This window comes from Suricata suricatta, chromosome 12 (genome assembly GCF_006229205.1).
Source record: "Suricata suricatta isolate VVHF042 chromosome 12, meerkat_22Aug2017_6uvM2_HiC, whole genome shotgun sequence".
NCBI lineage: Eukaryota > Metazoa > Chordata > Mammalia > Carnivora > Herpestidae > Suricata > Suricata suricatta.
In genome coordinates, this window is record NC_043711.1 from 47,156,749 (window position 1) to 47,182,095 (window position 25,347).

General features: G+C 43.8%; 1 protein-coding gene across 6 annotated transcripts in view; it reads left to right on the forward strand.

Annotated features, from left to right (window-relative positions):
• FOXP1 (forkhead box P1) overlaps positions 1-25,347 on the forward strand; it is a 383,317-nt gene that overhangs the window by 120,361 nt on the left and 237,609 nt on the right. For all 6 annotated transcript variants that reach the window (XM_029918730.1, XM_029918734.1, XM_029918735.1 and 3 more), the window contains exon 4: positions 25,165-25,336. In XM_029918730.1, the coding sequence (XP_029774590.1) occupies positions 25,176-25,336 (161 nt within the window). In that variant the 5' untranslated portion in view covers positions 25,165-25,175. The remainder of the gene's footprint in view (positions 1-25,164; positions 25,337-25,347) is intronic.

Below are 25,347 nucleotides of genomic sequence, written 5' to 3' on the forward strand. Positions count from 1 at the left end.
GAGGGAAGGGGGGAGAGAGAGGGAACCCCAGGAAGGAAAGGGGAACCCGAGGGGAGAGCCTGACGTCACCTGCGCCTGACAGAGGCCCCTGCCCCGGTGCGAGTGTTCTGAAAGTGGAAGGCAGTGCTCTGATGTCAGCGTTCTCCGTCAGACCTAGCGCAAGCGTCCACACTTTGAGGAATCCAGCTTCGGGCTACACAAGAGATCCCGAGATTGTTACCCATTCAGACCTTGCAAGACAATGTGAGACGCCCAGCTTTTGAGCCAGGGGCACGTTAGTGAGCTCCAGTAAGTGGGAAGATTAAAATCAGTGTAATTTGGACTTCATCTCCCGAGAGGAGTCCAGCCTCGCAGGCTGCCAAAAAAGTCCCATGCCCTTGATGTATCAGGCACAGTTACCCGGAAAAGTAGGAGCATGACACCCATGTTTTTCTCCACCCTACCTCTCCAGCTGGCTTTTTAAAACGTGCGGTCTTTTCACGTTTAATTTGCAAAACTATCAGTAGTTTCTAGAAGGTCAAAGTTGTGTGTTTTTTTTTTTTTTATGAACCTGCTGGCTGAAAGTAAATATTGGCCAAACGTCTGAAGACCTGATTTGTCTTTTTTTTTTAAAAAAATGCTTATTCATTTTTGAGAGGGGGAGGGGCAGAGAGCAAGACACACCCACAGACTCCAAAGCAGGCTCCAGGCTCTGCGCTGTCAGCAGAGAGCCCGACGCGGGGCTCAAACTCACGAACCGTGAGATCATGACCAGAGCCCTTGAGTTGGCGTGCTTGGCACCAATTTCCTGTGTCCAGTCTTGCCCTCCTTTGCAATCTTGTCACATCCTGTTGCTTTCCAGAGCTGTGACTGGTTCTGTACACGACCCCGTGGTTCCAAAGCTTTCCTCCAGCCTTAGGGTTTGAGAGAGAAATCCCAGAAGGCTGGCTAGGGGACGCACGTGGGCAGAGAATTGGAAATGAGTAGTGAAAAATAGCTAGCTACCCCTGGTAAAGAAAAATTCTTTACAGCAACAGGAATGTTTAACAGACAAAATACCTTCCAAATATGCAAATCTGTGTTTATCTCAGAGAATTCTACAGGGAACAAATCCGTAGCATTAGCAATTATGACTTAGCTCAGAAGTTTTCTTCCCCCTCCACCCCATCACGCTCATAAACATCAATATAGCTTAGAGCTTTATGTTAAACTGGTTTTCTCCTATTTCTTTTAAGCGTTATTTGTCCGACATGCTTTTATTATCCTAGATGATGTGATTTGGAAAGAAAGCATTAATTCTCTTATCAGCTCTGTTGCCTTCCCAGTCGTTCAGAGAATTGAGCTGCCCTGGTAGTTTATGAAGTAAGCAGCATTAAATGGAGAGCTCGTTGCTGATCAGACTGAGCCACTTCTGAACTGCGGCTGCCCAGGCAAAGGGGATTGACAGCGTTAATGCGGCAAATGTATTGTCATAATATGGCCGGCAACAGAAATCAGGCACCTTCACACACTGCCACCTCCCAGCCAGCGCCTTTGTGTATCTACATTTTTGAGACACGAGGTGCCTTAACTCTTCATCCGCGTTGCCTCTTTAGTCTGAGTTCTGGGGAATAGTGTTCCTTGGGTGAGGATATTTGAAAGGTAGCTGGTGTTTATTGAAGTCATTGTAAGTGCTATGTATTCTCTCACTCATTCTTCCACTTGCATGTATGTATTCGTTTTTTCATTTAAGAGATACTGACTGACTGTGCATGCCAGGTCCTGGCAGACTTGGGCACCTTTGGAGCTATTTCCAACTCTTAAATATATCGCCTACATTATCATGTTAGAATAATGTCAGATATAACCTTGTCAAAACAACTAGTCTGTGGGGTGTCCTTGGCGTACACTGTTAATGTGTGATTATTTTCTAATGAGCTTGATGATAAATTTGACGCTGGCAGCTTGTGGGGGATCACTGGGTGAGGGGATGCTTCTGTCCCCTACGGTCATTGGCTCAGTTATGTGGCACATGTCTGCTGAACACCTACTGTGTGTCACTTTGTGAGTCGCCAGTCCTCTCCCTTTGATTTGCTGCGTGATTTAAAAGCCCACCTGAACCTCACTGTTCTCTGTTACATATGTTTACCCAGGTGCTTCCCATCCTCCATTTGCTCATAGTCTTCTCACTGCTTGAATTTATTATACTTCACCTTCTCCATCCCACTGCTCTGGCCTTGGCAACTCTGTGGAGTCCTCTGCTCTTCCTAAGCTAATGTATATACCACGGGCGGTATGCTCAGAACCACGCCTCCTACGCAGCTCTGCGTTCTGGACCCAATGAAGCAAGTCCTGATAGGCTTATCAGTGCCCTTGAGGTTTCAGATTTGTCTCGTTCACCTCACTGACTCTACAGCACGCTTGAGCCTCTGCTAAACCTACATTTTGTCTCAGCAGATGATTGAATTCCTCTTCTACTCTAAAGATGGTGGCCCTATCACTCATGAAACTTCCCTTCTCAAAACTCAGAATTTGCAGCGTTTTCTTCTCTTTGGTCATCTTCTTAGTCTGCAAAATGAAAGGAATTATGTTTATTAAATAGCTGCCATATTCCTGGCGCTGGGATTAATTGCCCATGCCTGGACCCCAGATCCTTTTGTTGCTCATGATCCCAGTCACTCATTCAGCAAGCTTTGGGAATGTAAGTATCCAGTACTGCCAGGCTTTTAGTGAAGCAGTGAGGCTATTCTTGACTTAGTGGGAGGAGATGGTTAGTCATTGTCATATTGAAATGGGCCTGATCTTTGGCCAGCATAAAAATAAAACTCATCTGGAGTACTTAGGGTACAGTATCTCCTCTCTAAAGACAATACTGGAGCTGGGTTTCACAGCATTTATAGGAGTTTGTTGATCAAACTAGTAGAAAAGGGACTTCCAGCAGGGAGAGAACAGCATATTAGAAATAGGAAAGGGCAAAGCATGTTTGGAACGTGGCAAGTAACTGGGCAGTAGTGCTGGTTAGTGGAGGGGGGATGGCAGGAAGCAGTCTGAGAACTCACACAAGGGGCCGGGTGTTCCAAGCAAAGGAATTAAGACTCTCCGCTGAGAACAGGGGGGTTTGGGAGGTTTGCAAGGTTGGGGGTGACCCTATCAGATTGGCTTTTGTTCCAAATGACCTGTATGGTAGCTGCAGAAAGTCACCAGGTACTGCAGGGGAGAGGTCATGGCAGCCGGATGGCCATGGGAATGAGGAAAAGAAGGGGGGAGACACCAGGTCCTCATTGTCACCTCAGTGTCAAAAGAGATGACAGTGACTTTTTCCTGATCCAGCAAAGTAGCAGTTTTGAGGAAAGGTTGTTTACTTTTGGACATGTTGAGTTTTAGGCAATCTGATGAACTTTGAGTGGGGGGAATAACTAATAAAGACAGAAGTTGTTGTCAGGAATCCAGTCTGGGTTAATTACAGAATCAGAGACAGAGCACAGAGGAATCTTGCAGAATACCCTAATGAATGGGCAGGTCGAGACAATGCAATTATATTCATATTCCCTGGCCTGTCTCTTGTAAATGCTGCCTCCTAGGCTGCCTTCCCTGGATCTGGGTGAAGCGTGTTAGCTTCAGGGTTTAGGAACTACTATTGTAGCCTCGAAAATTGAAGGTCCACCGTCCAGAAAGTTGCAAGTAGTACATAAAAACTTGATGACTTCACCCTTTCAAGATGGCTAACTGAAGGCGAAAGAGGTAGAAGGGTGGGCAGCAAAGGAGCAGAGGACTACCCTGGAAATGATTATTAAGGGTCAGAGTACCTTGAAGATATGTAGAGGAGAAAGTGGGGAAGCCAGTAGAGTGGGATTTGGTGCTGGTGAGATGTTAGTTGATGGAGGAGGGCATGGATTTAAGAGTGCAGGTGGAGGGTGAATGCCCTCTTAATCTCAGAAGGAAAAGAGAAAAAGGAAGAAGGATGAAAATACTTGATGTTGGGTGGGGAAATTCCCTCTTGCCTTCTCTGTCATCTTATCATACTTAAGCTCTCTAAACCACTTGAAACCACCAACCACCCCTTCCTTCTTGAAACTCTTCTGCCTTCTATGTCATTCTTGAGGGCTCTACCCCTGAATACATCTCTGTAGTATAGTGGACAGAGATTAGATGAGTTTGATGTTCAAATACCTGCCCACCGGCTGTGTGTGTGTGTGTGTGTGTGTGTGTGTGTGTGTGTGCGCATGCACATGTATTAATCCTTTCTGACTTTTTATGTTTTCTTCTTAAAAAGTGAAGCTTATATGGACCCACAGTATAGCTGTGAAGACTAGAACTTAGTAAGTTCTGCTCTTCCTGTTTCCTAAATATAGGATTGACTGTGGTTTTTCCAAGGACCCTCCCCCACCCCAGTCTTACCCACTCCCTCTGAACTGTAGCTTCTGTACTGGTGTCTCCCCACTAGCTTGTGTTTTCACTTCTGCTTCTCTCCTGAGAGCAACCTCTTCCCCTCACTTGGCTGTTTTCACAAGAGCATCATTATTCTCCCAATTACCTGGGCTGGAAATCTGCAAACCTTTATTGATGCCAGCTAAGCCTTTATAATCAACTCCCAGCTCATCCGTTCTAGTGGCACAGAATCTCATTCATTCATTCATTCATCCGACATTAAATTATTTATCAAACGGCCTGGTACCCTGTTGGTTACAGAACATATCCCTGGCTTACACTTAAGCATTCAGAAAATTAGAATGCAGTGTACTGATTGCTCTGCAGAAGTTGAGTACAAAACTTGATGAGATCCTATGGGAGAATACGTATCCTACGGTTGATGGTGAATGTAGTCTGTAAAAGCTTCTTAGCTTCAGCTGAATTTTGAGATTCCATAGGATTTAGCTCCTTAAAGATTCATGGCAGAGGTACAGAGGTAAAGGGGTCCTGTGGCTACGGGAACAGAGGCATTAGAGTACGTTGTTGAGTGTGGCCACGATTTAGACAGAGAGGGAGAGGCAAGACGGAGGGTACAGATGCAGCCTGATTGTGGAGCTCTGTATGCCTGGGCTAGTGCTGTGGAGCAGAAATAAAATGAGATCCATATAAAGAGTGTATGTTTTCTTCTTCTTTTAATGTTTATTTAGAGAGAGAGCATGTGCAGGCAGGGGAGGGGCATGGGGAGAGAGAGCAGGAGAATCCCAAGCAGGCTCCCAGCTGTTGGCGCAGAGCCCGACTGGGGACTCCATCTCACTGACTGTGAGATCATGACCTGGGCACAAATCAAGAGTTGAAAGTTTAACCTACTGAGCCATCCAGGCGCCCCGGGATTTTAAGTTTTCTATTAGCCACATTAAAAAAGAAAAAACTGAAGAGAAGCTGGTTTATATTGTAATAGTACTTCATTTAATCCAATTTATCTAAAATATCATTTCAACGTGTGATCAGTATTAAAAATTTATGAAAGACATATTTTACATTCTTTTCTTGCATACAAAGTCTGAAAAAGTATCTCAATTTGGATGTTAAAATTTCATCAGAAATACTGGATCTGTATATAAATTTCATAAAACTTATAGTTGAATAGATTAGTAGATTCACATACCCAAGTTGTTCAACAGGTACTTAAAAGTTTTCCAGTAGCTGAACCAAGCATGTTTTTTAAAAATTTAAATTAAGCTAATTTGCATCAAAATTACACATGTATTAAAAATCCAGTTCTGTCAAGCTGGCCACATTCTAAGTGCTGAATAAGCCTCATGTGGCCATTGGCTTTCATATTAGATGAAGCAGGATTTCTGGTTGGGGACTTGGCCAGTGAGGCAGTAGGGAGCCATTGATGGGGACGTCACTGAAGCAAGGGTGGTGACCGATCCAAAATGCTGTGATGTGTCCAGCCTACAAGATGCATTAATTCTCATTCTGCGTTACAGTGCAATGCAGACATGCTCCGAAGCAGAGAATTACGGAGAAGCAGATATTACTTAAATAGAAGGGAGAGGGGATGGGACTTGTTAATTCGGGAAGTCATGGAGAAGGCAGACTGTCAGACAATGCCTCCTTTGGAAAGTACCTCCTCCCTGAACAGCCCTGGTTTGGATTTGGACGGAGGAAGAAGCAGGTGATCTAAGTTTGAGACAAGGTTATGGTTGTTTTAGGATGTCGAGGTCGAAATGCTCAGAAGCCTGTGGGAGTAGAGGGAGTCCGCAGCTCTGGAAGGATATTTTGGTTGGCGAAAATGATGTGGGAGTCACAGGACAGAGGCAGACATGAGGCAAAGCCATGGAAAGACTAAGATCTTCCAGGGAACTGCCTGAGAGCAGGGGTCAGCAAACAGCAGCCCTGGAGGCCAAATCCCACTGCCACCTGTTAGGTAAATAAAGTCTTGCTGGAACTCAGCCATGGTCCTTTGTTCCTGTCTTGTGTCTGCGCACGTTTGGGCGCCAACAGACTTGCCCCAAGTAGTGGGGACAGAGTCGCAAATACTTGCTCGATGGCCCTTTTCAGAAAAAGTTTGCTGACCCCTAGTTTAGAGTTGGGGAGTTCTGAGGATGGAACTGGAGGCAAGGGGGAACATTTAAGAGTGAGCAGAGGAAGTTCAGCTCACTAAAAAGTGAGAAGGAGCCACCAGATGTGTAGGCAGAGAACCACTCGGAGCAGGAAAACCTGGAGGCAGAGAGAAGAGGTTTTTTTTTTCCAAGAGACAATATGAATGACAGCGTCATGTGTTGTGAGAGGTCAAGCGAGGTAAGGATTGAAAAGTGTCAATTGAATTGAGCAACTCCAAGCTCATTAGCAATTGTGGTAGGAATATTTTCAGCGAAGAGGTGGGGCAGAAGGCAGCTCGCAGTGGGCTGAGGAACCGGTGGGAGGCAGGAAGTGGAGACAGTGAGGTATGGTTCTTTCCATCAGCTGGCAGTGAAAGGAAGGAGAGAGCAGGAGGAAGCTGACAGACACTTGAGGTCGATGAGCATGGTTTCCAGGTGGCCAAGCACACCTGACAGGGTGCAGGGGAGAGTTTAGAGGGACCAGAGGGACAGGGAGACAGTGCATGGGGCAGGTGCTCAAGAGGCAGGGGGAGGTGGGAGTGAGGCCCAGCCGTCCTTTTTTATTCGCACCCTTAAGGCCTCTGTCTTTGGTGAAGTCAAGCTGAGTCATGTGTCCCTGGGTCTCCCTGCTTGAGCTCTGACCCGGGCACATCTGTAGGTATCCTAGAAGGCTCGCCTTCCCCAGCCCTACCTGCTTCCTGCTCAGCTAAGGATCCGCCTGCAGCCTGTTTAGGCTTAGCTACTTCCCCTTTGCAGGCCCCTCCCATCCTCTATGGAGCATGCCCTCCTCATGCCTACCCTCTTCAAACACAGGGCTCCATTCAGATGGCCCTGCATCACCCAAGTCTTGCCTAACCTGACCCATGCTTGGTGCTCAGTTCAGCATTATTTATGAAGATGAAATGCAAGCAAAAGAAAAAAAAAAGAAAAAAGAAAAGAAAAAAAAACCCCAAGTCATTAAAATTTTAAGGCACATAAATTTATTATTGAACAAGAAATGGGACTCGTTGCTTTGATCTCATAATAAAAACAGTACAAATCACATCATTTTTCTCAGCCATGACGCTGTTGGCAGGGGGACTGGATGGACTTTGTCAGGTGGGTTGTCCTGTGCATTGCACCATGTTCAACTGCATCCCTGGTTTCCCCATGGCACCTCTTCACCAGAGGTGACTACAACTAAAATTTTAGTCTCCAGAGACTGCCACAAAACAAGTCCTCTAGAAGGTAGCCTTTTCCCTCTTACTTTGCATTTTTAATAGTTGGGTCCAAGAGAATTTATCCCAAAGATAAATCTTATTCCAGCCAGTAATAAATGGAAACCACCCATTTTTGACTGGGAACCAAACTGCCAATGGTGGCGTTCTGTCCCATCTTACAGTACCGCCAGGTATCAGAATTAAAATAAATGCTCCAATGTGTGAGCCGATGATTATATCACTCGGCTCCTGTATGTTAAGACCTTGAAGTCTGAACACAAACTACCTTTCACATGCACACACTTTTCTGTTTTTTTCCCAAATCAGCTGGAGTTTTCTATCCTTGATCGGGAGCATTCTGATACAGGGGAGGGAAGAACTTTCTCATCACAAATAGCCACCTGTTGGAAGGAAGCCAGCTTTTTGAAGAAGACCCACTAACGTGTATAAACTCAGAGAGCTATTCTATCATATTTTAAATTTTTATTTGAAGTTGGTGAATTCATGGGAAAAGAGCAAAGGGAAGACCTGGTAGACCTCAGAGGGCTGATTTTTGGGTTTTTTTTTTCCAAATGTTTATTTTTGAGAGAGAGACAGAGGATAAGTAGGGGAGGGTCAGAGAGGGAGACACAGAATCGGAAGCAGGCTCCAGGCTCTGTCTGAGCTGTCAGCACAGAGCCCGACACGGGTCTTGAAACCACAAACTGTAAGATCATGACCTGAGCTGAAGTCAGATGCTTAACTGACTCAGCCACTTAACCGACTCAGCCACCCAGTTGCCCCTGGAGGGCTGTTTTAAGGAACCCTTGAACACACCCAGCTATAATGTTATGAAAGCTCCCCATTCAGCCTGGTAGGTTCCAGTCCCTCTGTTCCTGGGGCGGGCATCCTCTGTGGTGTGGATTTGGTGATGGGCAAATAAGCCCCTCGATTCCTGTTCGTCCAGGTTTTCCACTGTGTAGACAAGTGCTAAGTACACTTGGAATTAACCACGTGTGTCCAGCATAGAAGATACGGGTTGCTACTCCTACCTGCAAATTAGCATGTACTTTCTGGGCTTCAGCAAACTGCAGATACAAAGAAATACTTCTGCAAAGCCAATTAGAGATTTGTCTTCAGGTATTGAGGCTTTCAAATGATAATCAGAAGGTTGCCCAGAACAAGGCTGGTTTGCAGTATCACCTTCTGCCCTGCTCTGCATTTTTTCCTTTTAACTGCAACTTGATAAACAGGAGCTAATTCTTAAAAATCACCTGGAGAGTTAATGTCATCCTTTAAACCGTCATTAGAAGGAATGTTGACTTTATGGATGTCCTGTTCCTCCCATAACCAGGAAAAAGCAAGAAAACACTAAAAAAAATAATAATTTAATCGAGAGCACAGCCCTGTTTGAGGCTAGTTTTATGGTGGGAAGTAGAGTATTCCGCTCTTGGGAATTTTTTAGTGGCTTCCCAAAGGTCTGGGTTTTATGGGCTACTCATAATCACTGTGATTTATTGAACACGTACTACATACAAGGCACTTTACGTGTATTAACTTTGCGTGCTCTCAGAGCACTGTGCATTTTTCATGGTGGCACTTGCCCCAGTTCTAATCTCTACTTAAGTATGTGACTAACTGATGAATGTGTGCCTTCCCTAAAGACAGTCACCTCCATGTGGAGAGATTCTATCAGTTTTGTTGCTCCTCGTGGCCCCACCACTTAGTACGGGAGTGACACGTGGTAGGTACAAAGTAAGTTTTACTCAGAAGGATGACTGAACCCAAATGCAGAATGGTCTGACTTTCGAGAAGGGGAAATGGACAGATAGAATGGTTGTGTGGCGTGATGAAACCTTCAAGTCGGCAGAGTGGGAAGTAACGTTCATGTGTGTCCGGTCTCTCAGAGGCCTCTCCCTTCCCATTGCACTTGACTTCTCAGACTTTCACTTGCCCATGAGTCACCTGGGGGATGTTAGCAAGATGCAGATTCTCATCCAGTAGGCAGACCTAAGAATTTGCATTTGTAGCAAGCTCCCTGGAGACACCCTTGCTTCCCTGCATAGAACCTTGCTTTGTGTAGCCAAGGTCTGTCTGCCCCACAGCTGCAGTGTAAAAAGTGACAACTTCCTGTCTTTTGGAAGGATATGTGGTTCTCTTGGAAAGCCTTGCCATGAGACAGAGTATTTGCACCTATGCTGGTTTCCTAAGAAAAGCACCTCTGGGATCTGCTCTTGAATAAATAAATACACCGGCTCTGTCTGTTGGTTGATTATCCCTGGGCGGTGAGAATCTTAACTCAGGTATGGATGATGTTGATGGGCCCTGCTGTCGCCATTGTAGATCTCGTCCCTTTGTACCAGGTGTTGTTCCTGCTCTAAGATGTACATCCCCCTCCCCCCCGCCCATATCTATCACAGAAATGCCAAGGAGTAGCAATGCCTTTGGAAATTTCTTTGAGTGTTTAGTGGATGAATGAGTCGTCTTGAGAACCTGAGGTTGCGAGACATCAGATGGACCCACCATCAGCTCTGTGGCCGCTCAGTGGCCCCACCGCCCAGTGGTGAAGGGAGGCTGCCGCTGCCCACCTGCTGTTGGTGCCCCTCTACCTATTCTGGGTGCCTTAGGCTCTCCCCTTCTTATTGGCTTGTCTGTGACTGTTTCTTCTTACATATCCCTCTGGGTCCGCACTTCCTCCTAGTCTTAAGAAATAGGTACAGAAGTTTTCACTAGGTAGAGTTGGGGAGTCCAAGGTCTAGGTGCTTATCATGACCATTTGATACCTTACTGGGAGCATTATCTCTTTGAGAAGGGGCCTCTCAGTCGGAGCTGGATTACTTATCACTGAGCCCTCCGATGCCCAGCCGCATGTAGACTTTGTCCCCAGCGTCTGGCTGTTTCACAGTGTCTGGGTTTGACCCTTGCTCACTGTAGGATGATATTCTTGACTGAAGGCTGGCTGATTCTCTGTGCTTCCCAGCCATTCACACCCCATCTGGTCAAAACCTTTGTGCATTATTGGAGCCTACCTTTCATCCCTCATGTACCATAATGTCACCATCTTTGTGTGTATGCAAGATTTGAAGATTTGTATATGTTGTGTTCTAATTGTGTAGTCGTAAAAATGGAAGGGGCACTTTTAAAAAGACTGATTTTAGCTCCGCATTTTGAAAACCTCTTTCAAATACTCTTTCCTTTATAGTATTCAGCTGTGCTAAATGTTCATGAAGGGTGGTTTAATGAGATGAGGACTTACAAGTTAAGGGCATCATTATATTATTGAAATAATACTGAAAGTAAATTGGCAGATACCTGTAGTTTGTCCTGAAGTCACTTATTTGAAGAGCTTGCTTTAGTTCTCTTTACATGGACAGACAAGGCACAGGAATTAGAGATGATGAATAAGGAATCTACCACTGATGGAAGTTCCTTAAAGCACACGATGCGTTTTCACATCTTTTCTATCTTTTTGCATTAGGTTTTGTCCCTTTCATTTGTATTTTTCATGTGTTTGGGAATGTTATTTTGCTTTTAATTCTGTAAACTCTACGTCTGTGCCTTTGGATTAATCAGTCTCCCAAAGCCAGGGATTAAAGTGTACAGATGCAGGAAACCACACATACGAGAGAGCTTACAGCTCACTCTTCTTTCATATATATATATATACATGAATATATATGAATATATTATATATATAAATTATCCCCATCTTGTAACACCTTGGCATCATGGTCATTGTTCCCATCAAAAATACTGTATTTTGTGAAATGATACAATTATGAGGCATTTCCCATTATGTAGACACCATGTCTTTAAATTATAGCAATTTCTTAAGATTTTAAGGCAAAATGAGCTCTCAGAAGTGTGATTAATAGCAGGGAGTGAGGCTAATGCTGGGTCATCAGTGGCACTCCATTACAAAAACGGTTGGGCTAATAAAAGCATCCATCTTTTTGACCAATAAAGCATTTGAGTGATAGGCTTATCGTTTTTATCATATAGTAGTTGGTTGGTGCTGAGTAAACTCTGAACCTGCATTGGAGAAAGGCAGTGCTACGGAAGCAGTTGACAAACCGGGCCTTGACGGTGTGCGAAGAGGCAGGCCTGGGAGGGAGGCTGGTTGTGGGAGCTGCCAGGTTGTCCTTTATGGTGTCTTCTACAGGCTTCACACCCATGGCCCAGGAGCCGCGTTCGTTTTGGGGACCAGAATCGTGAGAATAGAGAGTCTGGCCAGTTGATCATTTACTTCTCCAGCGGCGTGTGGAGACACAGCCGGCTCTCTGCAAGCGCTCAGTGAATCACATCGTAAGGAAAACCACACTCTGGAATCAGGGATACAGCCCGGTCCTCAGAGGGGCCTCTTAAGTCTCCCCTTGCCCATTTTCCCAGTCCGTAAGCCTGTACCACTCACTGGTGTACTGGAAGAGGGTTTTGGGGTGGTTCATAAATCATTCACCAGTTCTCATTATTGTGATTTGATGTTGAAGCAATTCCATTTTCAGTCTGTTTTAATCCTTCCGATAAAGCCAAGGAGAGAGTTTCCATTTGGTACTCGTATGTCTTTAATCTCTCTCTTCCAGTTGTAAGCTCATTATTTAACAAAGAAAGAACATGGTTCCTGCCCAGACCCTTTGTGGGCAGCAGGATCTTGCTAGAATTTAATAACATTGGTTGGGTTGTATTACATTTATTATAAAGTCTTTCTCTTCTATAAAGGGATACATACCGGCTTTCCATTTGATGAAGTGATACAAAGTTACCTCTGCAGTAGATTTATATGTTTGTCAAAAGTGAATACATTTTAAAAATAGCATTGGTGGAGCTAGAGAGATGGCAGAAATAATGAAGGTAAAAAAATAAATGAATGCTTGAGCCTTGAAAACTGGTTCAAGTAGCCGTTCAGATGACCACTCCAAGATCTCAAAATTGCTAAGATTCTCATCTCAGAGAAGATTTGTGGAATGAACAAATTATCCCATTCCAATCTTGGGTCTACTTAGAGTTTCCTTGAGATTGTTTTCAGTTTTTAAAATAGTTGATCCAACAGGTTACTTTACAAGACTTCTTAATAAATGGCTTTTTTCACTTAGAATAATTTTATTTTGTAAATGAGGCTTACAGGCTCTGTGGGAACAAAATAAGTAAACTGGACACATGCATTTAAAACTGAAGCTGCATGAGGATGTTTACCACCTCAACCAAGGCAGGGGAAAACGTACATTCTTTATCTTGTTCTTAGTAAGGAATCAGTAGAACCATTTCTGAATATAAGCGAGTCCTCATTTGGGTAATGATCACATGCCCAGGTTTAGCTTGGTTTTCCAAACTACAGGGCTCAATTAGGATTCCCCTTTATCAAGGGACATGGTTACAGCTCTTTGGATTATCGTTTGGAGTTGTAAACTCTCTTTGTAATCCTTCAGTGGCAGTCTAGTTCATCCAGGCTTTAGGAAAAGAAAAGAAAAATGAAGGTCAAGAGAACTCCAGGAACAATAGTGGGCAATGAAGATGGGAAATAAGGATGGCAGTCAGAGCATTCTGCTTTGACTTCTTCATTTCTGTCTTGAGTTTCACCAGAGTGGCAGATGAGGTGCCTCAGTTTTCTTTGTCTCCTGTTCATCTAGGCCGTATGCAGAGAGCAGTAAGCGTGGAATTTGAGAACGTGCAGTTCCCAAAGCATCTGAGGAAGAGTCTCGGTGTTAGCTGTTCCTGCAGCCAGACCTGTTTCATCATCCAGAATGGAGCAAGGCTGGGTTTCCTTCTCCAGGGCAGTGGGGGCAGCCCGAGCCCCAGAGAGCTTTCTAGAGCAGAAAAGAGAGAGGTCCCAGGGTCCCTTCCTTGTGTCCACACAGCGGTAACAGGCCCATGAGCCTGAGGAATTGCCTCCTGCTTGGGCGCGGAGCGCTCCTTGGACATTTCTTCTCCAGTCTTTATTGAGGCTTCAGGGGCTGCTGAGGTTTGGGGAGAGGAGACTGTCAGCAGGGAGAGGGGCTTGGGAAACAAACCACACACAGCAGACAAACAGAAACACAGAAGAGAATCCTCTTGTTACTATGTGATGGTAGGGTTGCAGAACAATGGCTAGCTTATAGATCCAGGAGGGGGGGGATCAACAGCAGCTAGGGAAGGTGGAGCGGAACTAGGGGTGGGCATGGGGGGAGGGCGAAGAGCCCGCTAAAATTCTGTAACATTGTTTAGACAGAGCTGGAGATTCCAGTAAGCTGATGCTTAATAATGTCACTGCCACAATACTCTGAGGTGTATCTTTAGTTTGGGTGTTTTTTTTTTTAAATTTCATTATGCCTTTTTCAGATTTTACTTTGGATATCCAGCCGTGTTATACTGTACTTTGGACTAACATAACACAGAATTTTAAAAAAATTAATTAACTTATACTACATGTAAGATATAAGTTACCGAACTGGCTTTCACTGTGTTTTTGCTTACTGAATATTAAGTAACGGAGCGATGTCATTCACACGTATCATAATTAAGTGGTTTAGGAATATTAGAGAATCTGTAAAACAGACAAAAAACAATGCTTTAATTTCAAATTGTACATCTAAATATAGTCATTCCAATAAAGAGCACGATAGCTTTCTTATAATATACAGCAAGCTGTTTTACACATTCTTACCCATGAAGTGAATTTTTGAAGATAAAACATTTCTTCATAACACTTCTGTTAGTGGAGACATTGAACTTACTCTTTCAAAGCCTCAGATTTCTTTGACAAGCTGAAAAACCGAACCCAAAAACAGGTAACATCAACTGATTAATTTATTTATATCATGTTTTTAAGGGCAAAACCACACCCTGATATAGTCTGATTGTGTCATTGTAGTTGAGAAGCATCTATTCATGTGTGGACCCCGTGCACTTAAAGGTGTCTCAGAACAAGAAACTTGGGCAGAAGGAGCATTTGGGCTTTCCTCCTAGATAAAACATTCAAGATGCGAATCGGTGTTTGACCCGTAGACTTCATTGATAAAAGACGATGAGCCCAAGAGATGAATGTATAGTTACTCAAGCGTGAAAACATTGCAGTCTTTTAAAGCTGTGACCAAATCCAGTCTTCAGTAGTTTAAACCATGCGGATGCTTTATTTTTATCTACAAGGCAGGAAGTAAAAAGGCGTTGACGGAGCGCTGTTCGCTTCATCTGGGGGTGACCTCTTTTTCCCAAAGGGGGCTGTGAGGTCTGGTTTTGTTTTGTTTTTTTTTTTCTGAGTGATGTCGCCAGTAAAGAGTTAACTGGATCTCACTTGATTCACTCTGGCTTATACGATGATGAGTAATGCAAGGTTGGTAACAGCAAATTGTTGTTTATAAGCAGACATGGCATTGTGCAAACAAGCAGGCCCCGGCTCCAACTGGTTTGATGTCATGGTGGTCAGCAGCTGATCTGTGTAACATGCAACCTTTCTGCCTCTCTAAATGTCAGAAGAATGACTGTTTGTTTATCTTGCCTTCTTTGCAGCTGTTTACTCTGTAATGCATTTACCTCGACCTTGATTCCCGAAGAGTGGCCCCTTTCTCCTCCCTAGCCCTGTTTACATTAGTCCTGCCCCTGGTGTCACCTATGAAATCTGTTGATGATTCCACCTGGTTAATGTTAAATTGCTCTTGTAAGATGGTGTGTTTGTTCATAAACACAAATGCTGGGCTCCTTGTTTACTGTACCCATGGCAGCAATCATTATTAAACAAATAGTGCTTTGTTTGCGGGGTGCGAGCAGTAGTTTATCCTGCAAGGTCTGTTTAAAACACACACACACACACACACACATAAAAAACATACTAGAATTTTGATAAAGAAAGAAAAAGGGGAACTTGTCCCTGGAATGTGGTTGAAACAGACTTAGGTTTGCTTTTCTTATCTTTTGCTTGGATGAAGGGGCTGGAGAGATTAGCAAGTTGTTTGGTTTTTCTAAGAGATTTCCTTCGTGTAATGATATCTATGCAGTTGTTTGCTTTTTTCAGAAGGGAGAGAGCTCTCCTGAAAGGCCACTAGCTTGGTAATAGAACATCAGATGGCTAGAAAACTCTCTGTGGCGCAAACAAGGACTTAGACGGTGTAGGAGAAAAAGTCTAGTGCTATGAACAAGGCAGTCGCCTTCGAAAGGTACAATCCTTGGATTTTGTGTTCTTGTGTGGGTGTGGTGGGCGGTGTCGAATGGGCTCCATGGGATCCTGTGTGATGTGTGTAGTCGCTCAAGTTTGAAACGGGAAAATTAAGTTTGAGGTTAATGCCTTGTGAATAGATTCTCTGTGATCCCAGCAGAGACATCCTAACTGGGAAGAAACCATACAATTAACATACATGATAATGTTTTTGTAAGCTGATGTTTCATTTTTACCTATTATTCTCACCTGTCTCATTTTAAAATGCGTTTTATGCATTATATCATTTCTGGTTAAGTAAAGGAAACACTGTGTCTCTTTGTTCAGCGTGGTGTATGTGACTGTTGTCCCTTGGTCACTAGGAGTCACATTAGATAATACCAAACATAAGCCTGTCCTTTGTCATGTTTTGTAAACAGCAGAGAAAACAGCTTACATCATCTTTGTTTTTTGTGTTTTGTTTTTTTAATTATTGTTTATTGCTGTTTCTGTGTTTTGTGTTGTGTTTCAATACTAGGCAGGGCCTGCTAGCATTTGCTGTAAATCACAAGGATAAAACACACAGACTGGGGTGAAGGGGAGGGATGGGGTAATGACCTTCAACACATTGTGGTCTTTTGTATCCAGAGAAAGCCTGTTAATCTATCTGTAAGAGCAGCTTTTGGGGGGGAAATACGTATATGCATACTGAAATTTTTGAAGGATAAAATTGAGTAATTGTCCCTTTCACGCAGTGGGGAAATGTAAGCACTGACTTCTGAAGGGCCGCATTCACTGAGCTGTCGTGATGCTCTGAACATACTGTTCGCTTTGGCCACTAGAGCAGTTTGGGGCTGGAGGCAAAAGCCAGAGAGGCATGAAGTGTGTCATCATCCACACCAGTCATTAACTGATATTAAGAGCCTGGCCCCATGTATATGAAACTATGTAAAATGCAGAAATGGAAAAAAAAAAAAGAAGAAAAGAATTCCCCGACCTGGTTGTGGGCCCCTTTATTCCGCCGGGCTGTTTGTGACAGTTGGGCTGTTTGAATGTTCGAAAGGATTCAAGTTTGGCCGGCCTTGTGAATTCTCAAACTTCAACTCTGTTTTCTTCTGTCAAAATGCATTTTAATTAAGCTCCCGAGCACACCTGGCCCCCGTCACTCCTTACGCTGCAGAGACTTCCTTGTGGCCAAGCCTAGCACAGGACTGGCAAAGCTCCTCTTTGGTCTGTTTCATTATTTGAGCTCGTCTGGATTCATATGCCAGGGAGTGGGTTGTACATTCTCCTTTGTACTTCCGTTTCCTAGAGCGGCTTCTTTCTAACCTCTGTAGTTTGCCCACAGTTGCTATGAGTACAGCACTTAAACTCTCGTCCGCCAGGAGGGAAGGAAAACAAGACCACTGGTAGCTGATATTCTGAAAGTATAAATCGGACATTTGTAACTTTTAAGGGGGTGGGTCTTTTTATCTGCACTTATTGATGATTTACAAAGACTATAAAGGTTTGAGTAACACAGTCTATGGGAGACACGCAGATTTCCTCTGAATAGGCTTGCTGCTTTGGAGTTGGAACTTGGGAATTCCTTTTCTTGGGAAATACAGAATCTCTTGTCTTTACACCGAAAGCCCAGTAGAGAAGGGAATTTGTGTTTTTGTTAGGAACATTATTTTATTACCACCCTATTCCTCTAACTCTGTCTGTGAGTCATGCAGTACAGGGAAAATTAAACATCCTGCTCCCTACCTTTTTCCAGTCCAACTGAATTGAATATTAACTGTTGACCATGGCTTTGGGTAGAGTGTTTTATTGATTGATGATCTTTAAATTTTCAATGATGGGGAGCATCCTACTTCCATTGTGACTTCAGATGATTTAATGGCTGAAGTCAGTTTCTGAGTTTCAGAAACCCAAAATGATGAGACCTTCCAAAGGAAGTCTAGGACATAGAGTATTTTAAAAGTAGGAACATAAAGGTGGAGGCCAGCACAATCTCTTGATCTCCTTTGATTGGGAGGTTGGACTTGGACTTTTCTGTCATTGAATCATTTGGCTAAAAATTTGGCAGTTATGTATTAAATCCCTACTCCAGAAGTTCCCTGTATCCACAGTTTTGTTTTCTGTGGACTCAGTTACCCGCCGCCAGCTGGGGTTGGGAGGCGGACAGTCCTCCTTCCGAGGTGCTGTCCCAGCGCCTCGGTCACACACCTCACTTCAGCTCATCACGTAGGCAGTTTTTCACCTCATATCATCGCAAGAAGGTGAGTACAACACAGTAAGATACTTTGAGAGAGAGACCACATTCACATAATTTTTATTCCCTGATACCATTATAATTATTCTAGTCTATTATTTATTATTGTGAATGTTATCATAAGTACATATGTATATATAAAAGAGAACATAGTGTATATAGAGTTTGGTACAATCTCCAATTTCAGGTGTCCACTCAGGGCCTCAGAATGTGTCCCCCATGGATAAGGGAAGCTACTGTAGGTACAAGGTACACCTGAAAATAAAGATCAAAATGAAGGTTTTTAAAAAATTGTTATTAACAGAATGGAGGTGGAGAGGCAAGGAAAGGGATCATTTTACTCTGAATACTTCTTTATCCACTTACTTGATTAATACAAGTAAAGATACTCCTTTATGTGTATGATGTTGCCAAGTACACTGTTTGCACATTGAAAGGGAACAGTTCATTTACCTGATGAGACCCAGAAGTAAATACAGAATATTTCCAAGATACAGAGAGAAGTGGGGCTCACCTGGGCCTCGTGTTTTACCTGAAGTGCCCCCCAGTGTGGGGCTCACACTCCCGAGCCGTGAGATCATGCACGACCTGAGCCGAAATGAGATGCTTAACGACTGGGCCATGCAGGCGCCCCTTTGATTGATAAATACACACTAGTCCCCAGTTCTTTCTCCTGCCTTGAACTATAAAGGTAAGAGTGCTACTGTACTACATTATTAACAATGAGCCCAATTTCCTTCCCAGACTTCTCACCGACTGAGCACCTCGAGCTTTACGCTCTTGGCCTCTGACTCTCTGAGGTGCATCCAAGGTGTTCTTGCCCATACCCATTCCTTTTCCAGCACCCAGCCCCGCATGTCCTTGTAGGGGTAGCCCCTTTAGGACCCATGTACCAGGACTTTCTGGGAGCTCCTGGGGCTGTTCCTCTGCTGAGAGGCCCATCCTGACATTTCCACAGTATCCACAGCCTTTCCTGACCTGAGGTTCAGGAAGATTCCAGTTCTGCCCTTGTCTTGGTTATGGCTACATAGGTAGGCCCTTCCCCCTTTTTTTAAGACATGTTTTTGACTATTTCATTGCCCTGAACTTTTTCTTCCTGAGCACTAAGTGAAATTCCAGATTTTTCAAGACAGATCTAGATATCTCCAGTGCACGATAAAGTTGATAATACATAAATCACTTTTAACAACAGGTAATATGCATAATTTATGGTGTTACAGTGCTATCTTTTTGATATTTATGATGGATAATGCTCAGTTTTTGCCCTCATATTACTGCTTTAAATTATGCCACAAGAAAATTAATGAGAAAGTAGATTTATGGGTTTCATTTGTTTGTCAATTCGGAAATTAATTGGGTGTTAATTTTAGCCGTCCCTCATCAGAGCAGGACTTCAGTATGCGTACATTACTTTGCATTCATTGTAGCTTACCTCCCATTTACTGTGGGTCACTAGCTTTGCACACATTAAAATAGCCCTCCGGCTCATTCCCTTGATTACTTTTTGAACTGCCATGCATTAGAAAATTTACGCCTTTCTGTTATAATTATGAAAATTTGGTATTGGAAGATAGTGCCTCCATGACACAAGGCAGCATACTGACTTCTCTTCCTAAACTTGACCCTTGGATGGTCTTTCCGTGAAATTGGGACCTGGGCCAGTGGATAGGCAGACAATTGGGTCTGAAGTGTTCATTCACAACTTGTGGGAGTGATCTCAGACGAGACATTAATCAGCTGGTGAACTTTGTTTTCCTTATTTCATCCCCCGTCCCCCACTGCCCTCCGCTTTTTTTCCCCTTTTGAGAGTATGTTATGAAACCCTCACTTAGGGACAATGATTCTGCGTCTTGGGGCCAGTTGTGGCCCTTCTATCCTGCCCTTTCTTCACCTGCTTCCATAATCCCTCCCCAAGTCCTTCCTCTTCTCACTGCCCCATGCTAGGAATCCTGAAGTCTCCATTCGACTTTCCTTGGGGATGCTCTCTGTTTGTGAGTCCCTATTTTGAAATTTTTCAAAATGTTTATCTGTTTTTGAGAGAGAGAGACAGAATGTGAGCAGGGGAGGGGCAGAGAGAGAGGAAGACACAAAATTAGAAGCAGGCTCCAGGCTCTGAGCTATCAGCACAGAGCCTAACGCGGGACTCGAACCCATGAACCGTGAGATCATGACCTGAGCTGAAGTCAGTGATTAACTGACTGAGCCAACCCAGGCGTCCCCTGAGTCCCTCTTTTGAATGGGGGGATTCAAAATCTTGCAAGAAGATTAAGAGAAAGGCAACCGTGCCACTCTTCTCTTTGCCTGCTGGGGGGCAAGAGGCCCCTTAGCTGCACCTTGCTCTTTAAAACTCCTTTATGTGTATGATGTTTCCAGGTAAACCTTTTGCACATTGAAAGGGAACGGTTCATTGACCTGATGAGACTCAGAAGTAAATGTATGCATTTTATCTTAATATAGACCAGTGTTTCTTCTCTCCTGAATGGCATGAACGTGATGATCAGTATGGATTTTGAATCATCGTGATGCAACATCAGTACTTCTTTTAGAACTAGGCTTAGCCTCACTCCCACCTTTATTCTTGTCCATTCTGCAGACCCTGCACGGAATCTTACCGATGATGTTCAGGGATTCCAAAATACAGAAACTCACATAGTTTCTCCATTCTGAGAGTTGCTGTTTTCCTCCTTCCTTCCTTCTCAGCCCTCAGTCCTTCCCTCCTTCCTCCCTGCTTCTCTTCTTTCCCCTTCCTAGTCCCTGCCTCCCCTGCCGCTTCCTCTCCTCACTTCCCTCTCTCCTTTTCCAAGAGCTTCTGTTACCTCTCTAAAACGCATTTTATTTCCCTTCTTTCATGGCACATGAACAGTGAGAAAAAGGATCTTTCCTTTTGGATGGGGCAGACCCCCGTCCTCCCTGGCATCATTTTCCTAAAAGTAATTTCGCCATTAACTTCTCTTCTCTTCTCCCTGTAGAAGTAGAAATACATTTTACAAAACTATGTTTAGTTTAATTTACACATCCTTTCATGAACAGACCAAGTTCTTTAAGGGCATTTATTCTGCTTCATATAAATAATTGATCAGCCGAGTTAATTTACTTCTGCCTGACTTGGTCAACCTTAATTAACTGCCCTGGAATCAAGACTGAACTTTTTGTTAGCTTAAAATCTTTCACAAGCATATGATAACACGGGCTTTATTTTCCCTAAATTTTCAGCATCAACACTGTAACCAAGGAAATAATCATAATAATAAAGCATTGCTTTAATTTACTATAAATACATTGGCCTGGACCTTATGAATTTTCCAGAATACTTCCAGAGTATCCTCTGTCGGCAAGGACAATAAATAAGCATGCTAAACTCTGTTCTCACCCTTTTCTACATGTCCCTTCGGCACAAAAATCGATCTTTCGAAATTAGTAGCTCTGTCATGTTTACCAGGCAAGACAAGAAGTGACGGTTCTGGCTCCGTTAAGTTTTCTGCCACCCATGTGATCGGGGCACCAGCCTTGTTAGGGTTGTGGTGAGTGGATCCTATGTGACTTAAACAGGCCCGGCTCATTCAGGCGAGCCACAGAGGGAGCCGGAGGACGATTTGTCTTTGCTTCTGCAGGGGCTTGTTGGCAGGTCCGGGGTGGTCGTGTCTGCCAGGTACATGCCTTCCTAGCTGCTCACTTGGGATGATTGTGTATCATTTCTCGTTCTCGATTTGCCGTGGAGCAAAGCAGCTCCTTGGGTTCAGGGAGTCCCAGAGGGAAGTGGAGATTATACAAGCTGAGGGTCTTAGACAGGTTCCCTCTAAGAAAAGAGGCTTCGGTGATAGAGAAAACACACACACACCTCTCGGATACACTGACCTGCTTTCAGATGTGATGCGCAAGTGGTAAAACTCACTAGGGAAAGACAAATAGAGTTGTTCACTAAAGAACGCTGACAGTTTCCTCTGTCTCTTAGATGCTTTTATTGTCCACTGCCACCTTGTTATTGTCTTTTCGGGGATTACTTCGTTTTCTGCTCATTGATTTACTAATTCACTCCCTGACACAGGACTTTGCAAATAGGGAATTCTCTATCACTCAGTGAATCGGCAAGTCCATGTCTGAAATGGGAAATGATTATGGCTGCAGCTTTTTCCTTGACCTACTGAGCTTTAGTTTTCTTATCTGTAAAATGGGGATAAACTTCACCTCCCTTTTCTCCCTGAGGGACTCGTTACGAGTTTGAAAAGTACCTCAGAGAGCCTTGTAGTTTGTGAAAAGTGCTGTACAGACATAAAGGCTTATTAAATGGCTTGGAACATTCCATAGAAAGAAATATTGCCAGCCCAGATATTGTTAGAAATGTTCTTAGACATCGACACTCCTAATTTTTCACATGTGCTTTTCAAAAAGCTGTTTTCTCCTGATTGGTGTGGGAGATTATGGGAAATTTTAAATCTTGCAACCTACATACTACTGTTAGCACTTGACTAATTAAGGACATCCTCAGACCAAAATAATCCTTTATGCAATTTCGGTCCCAATGCCTGCACTCTCACAGACCCGATTTGCAAGCCAAGTTGCTTGGCTTCATGCCTGCAAAACTTCTCCTGGAGGACTTGGCAGTCTTCTTGGAACTGCGTAGAGCAAAACCTTCCCATCAAATTGTGGATTGGAGATTGCCCTTACGCCACCACCACTGTGTCCAACCAAGGAAACAGAAGCAGGGCCAGTCTCTGAGACACCTGTGCTGAGGTCAGGCGGGCTGATGGCCACAGGCTTTGAAAGCAGTGTTCCTCCTGGATCTCTGCTCCCTGGAGACGTGACATTTGGCGAAATATGTCCCATTCCAAAGGCAGGTATAGATTTTACAGTAAGCAGGTTCTGTCTTCTGTCTTTTGTTCTCTATTCCCTGATATGAACAGGCTTTCTAGAAAGTTAAAAAAAAAATGTGTTTGTTTTTTCCTTGGGTATGCTTGTGACCTACCCTGAGAATTTATTGAGTTCCCTTGTTAACTACTCTGAGACCACCATTTTCTCCCTTAAATACCTAACCACCGGCTTGTCCTTTGTTTCTATACAAATGGGCATGTTTGAAACAGAAACTGAAACATTGGAGGGGCAATAAAAAAAAAACCCCTCAATGTCACATTAATTCCTTTTTTGGCAACGAACAAGGTACTTGCATTGCCTGGTTCTTATTTCTTAGAGAAAGTTTGAGTTGTAGATTTTGATAGGTTTTATGCTCTGCGGACAGTAGGGATACGAGGACAGTCTTTAAAGGATTCTGTTACTGGAATGTCTGATCTAAGGAGAAGAGTGAATCAGCTGCTGCTTCTGACTTTGTTTCCCACCTGTTAACAAAAAATGCCATTCGTAATCTCCTCTAGAACTGAATTAACTTTAAAAAATAAGTCCTCTGGGTTTATAAAGTTTTTGCTCAAGATGTATCATACCATGCACTGAAAGGAAATGAAAATGTCAAATTTTCTGCTTTTAATTTTTCATTAGATTTTCATGAAAGTCTATAAAAGAGGGACTTAGCCCAACTTCTAGGGAAAGGGCAGCCTCCTGTAAAGATGTCCCAACTGTTTCAATTTCCCTGTTGTCATCCATTGTGTGTGGAGTGAAGAAGTCTGTAGGGCTGGTTAATAATAATCTCTTCTCATGGTGCAAGAATATGTGTGCTGAAAGTTTTCAGCCCTTTTATCTGAGGTTGGTATTTCACATTCAAGTTTTAATAGTCAGACACTTCTCAGCTCTGGTGCTTGAACTGTCAAGCCCTTCAGTGACTGTTGTCTTTCCTATTCGAAGTCCCAGTCTCTGAATTTGGAGTACGACCCTGTCATTTCCATTGTTAGCTCCCCACTGCACCCCAGCTTTAGGAAAACACATGGTTAAGAACTTTTGACATCAGACTGAACTTGTTTCAATCCTGAGTGTACCGTGGAAGGCTGAGATTTATGCTGGGCACATCAAAATAGTTCTCAGGGAACCCTAGTTTTCTCATCTGCAAACTAGAGATACCAGTTGCATTCTGAACAGAATTGGTGAATATATACATAAATCACTGGCAGGAGGGCTTGGTACCACACTGGTGATCCATACATGGTAACAACTGGTACTAGTAAATATTATCTATCTTTTGTCATCATCAGACAGCTTTGCTGAGAGCTGAATTAGCTGCCAAGGAGAATGGTTTTGTACCTACAGAGTAACTAGGCAGGATGTGGAATGTATTTACATGCAGTTGATATCCTATAGGTATTTACCTTGCACTATATATATTGTATAGTATATATATGTGTGTGTGTGTTTTATTAGACATCTTGTACTTTGAAACTCAGACCTTTTTTTTTTTTCTGGCCTGCCTAGGCCAGATTTTCTCCAAAATAAATGTAAGAAGGGCCAGGCCTTCCAGGCCTTAAAACCAAACTAGAGGTCAGTAACCCAGCATTAGAAACACCTTTGAATGGGATTTCTTAGGACACTTTTAAGGATAGGACAGAGATCAGAGTCTGAATTTATGGAGATTGGGAAAAGTAGGGATTCTGTTCTCTCTCACTGTGGCCTCACTTACTGGAATTGCCAACGTTGAAGAGTTTTTAGTGTCTGAATGATTCGGAGGAATCTGAATCTTGAAATGTTCTTTGGCTTTTGACCCTGAGGGTTTGCAGCTCAAATTACCTCCGAGGGCCTCCCTGTGGCGTTTGTCATGTCTAGATAGACTGAAGTTGGAGATGATTTCTCCAGGAGTGTGTAGCATCCCCACACAGAGCCTGCACGTACTAAAATTTAATGTTACACCTAATAGGCTGCACAGAACGACTTTCTGGTTTTTGAGCAGAACATCAAGATACAATCACAGAAATTTAACCATAAACCCTGAATTCACCCAAAAGCCTTTTCTTTCTGCCCCCCCCCCTCAGGGGGGAAATCCTATTTAAAGGACCGCTTACTACTAAAATTTGCCTTTGGCCTGACGCCTCCGTCCTCAAAAACCAGGGGCTTGGGCCGCTGGCAGGGCCAACGGGAGTGAAAGAACATGACAACTGCTTACGGAGTTTGGCTGCGTGGAGGGAAGGCCGGGCCCGTCCCCTGGTGCACGACAACTGTTTTAACAGCTGCTTTTCTCTCCCCCCTGCCCACCCCCCTCCCCGAAAACCCCTCTCTCAGGTTTTTGAGTCATGATGCAAGAATCTGGGACTGAGACAAAAAGTAACGGTTCAGCCATCCAGAACGGGTCGAGCGGCGGCAACCACCTGCTCCCGTGCGCCGGGCTTCGCGAAGGGCGGTCCAACGGGGAGACGCCGGCCGCGGACGCGGGGGCGGCCGACCTCGCGCACGTGCAGCAGCAGC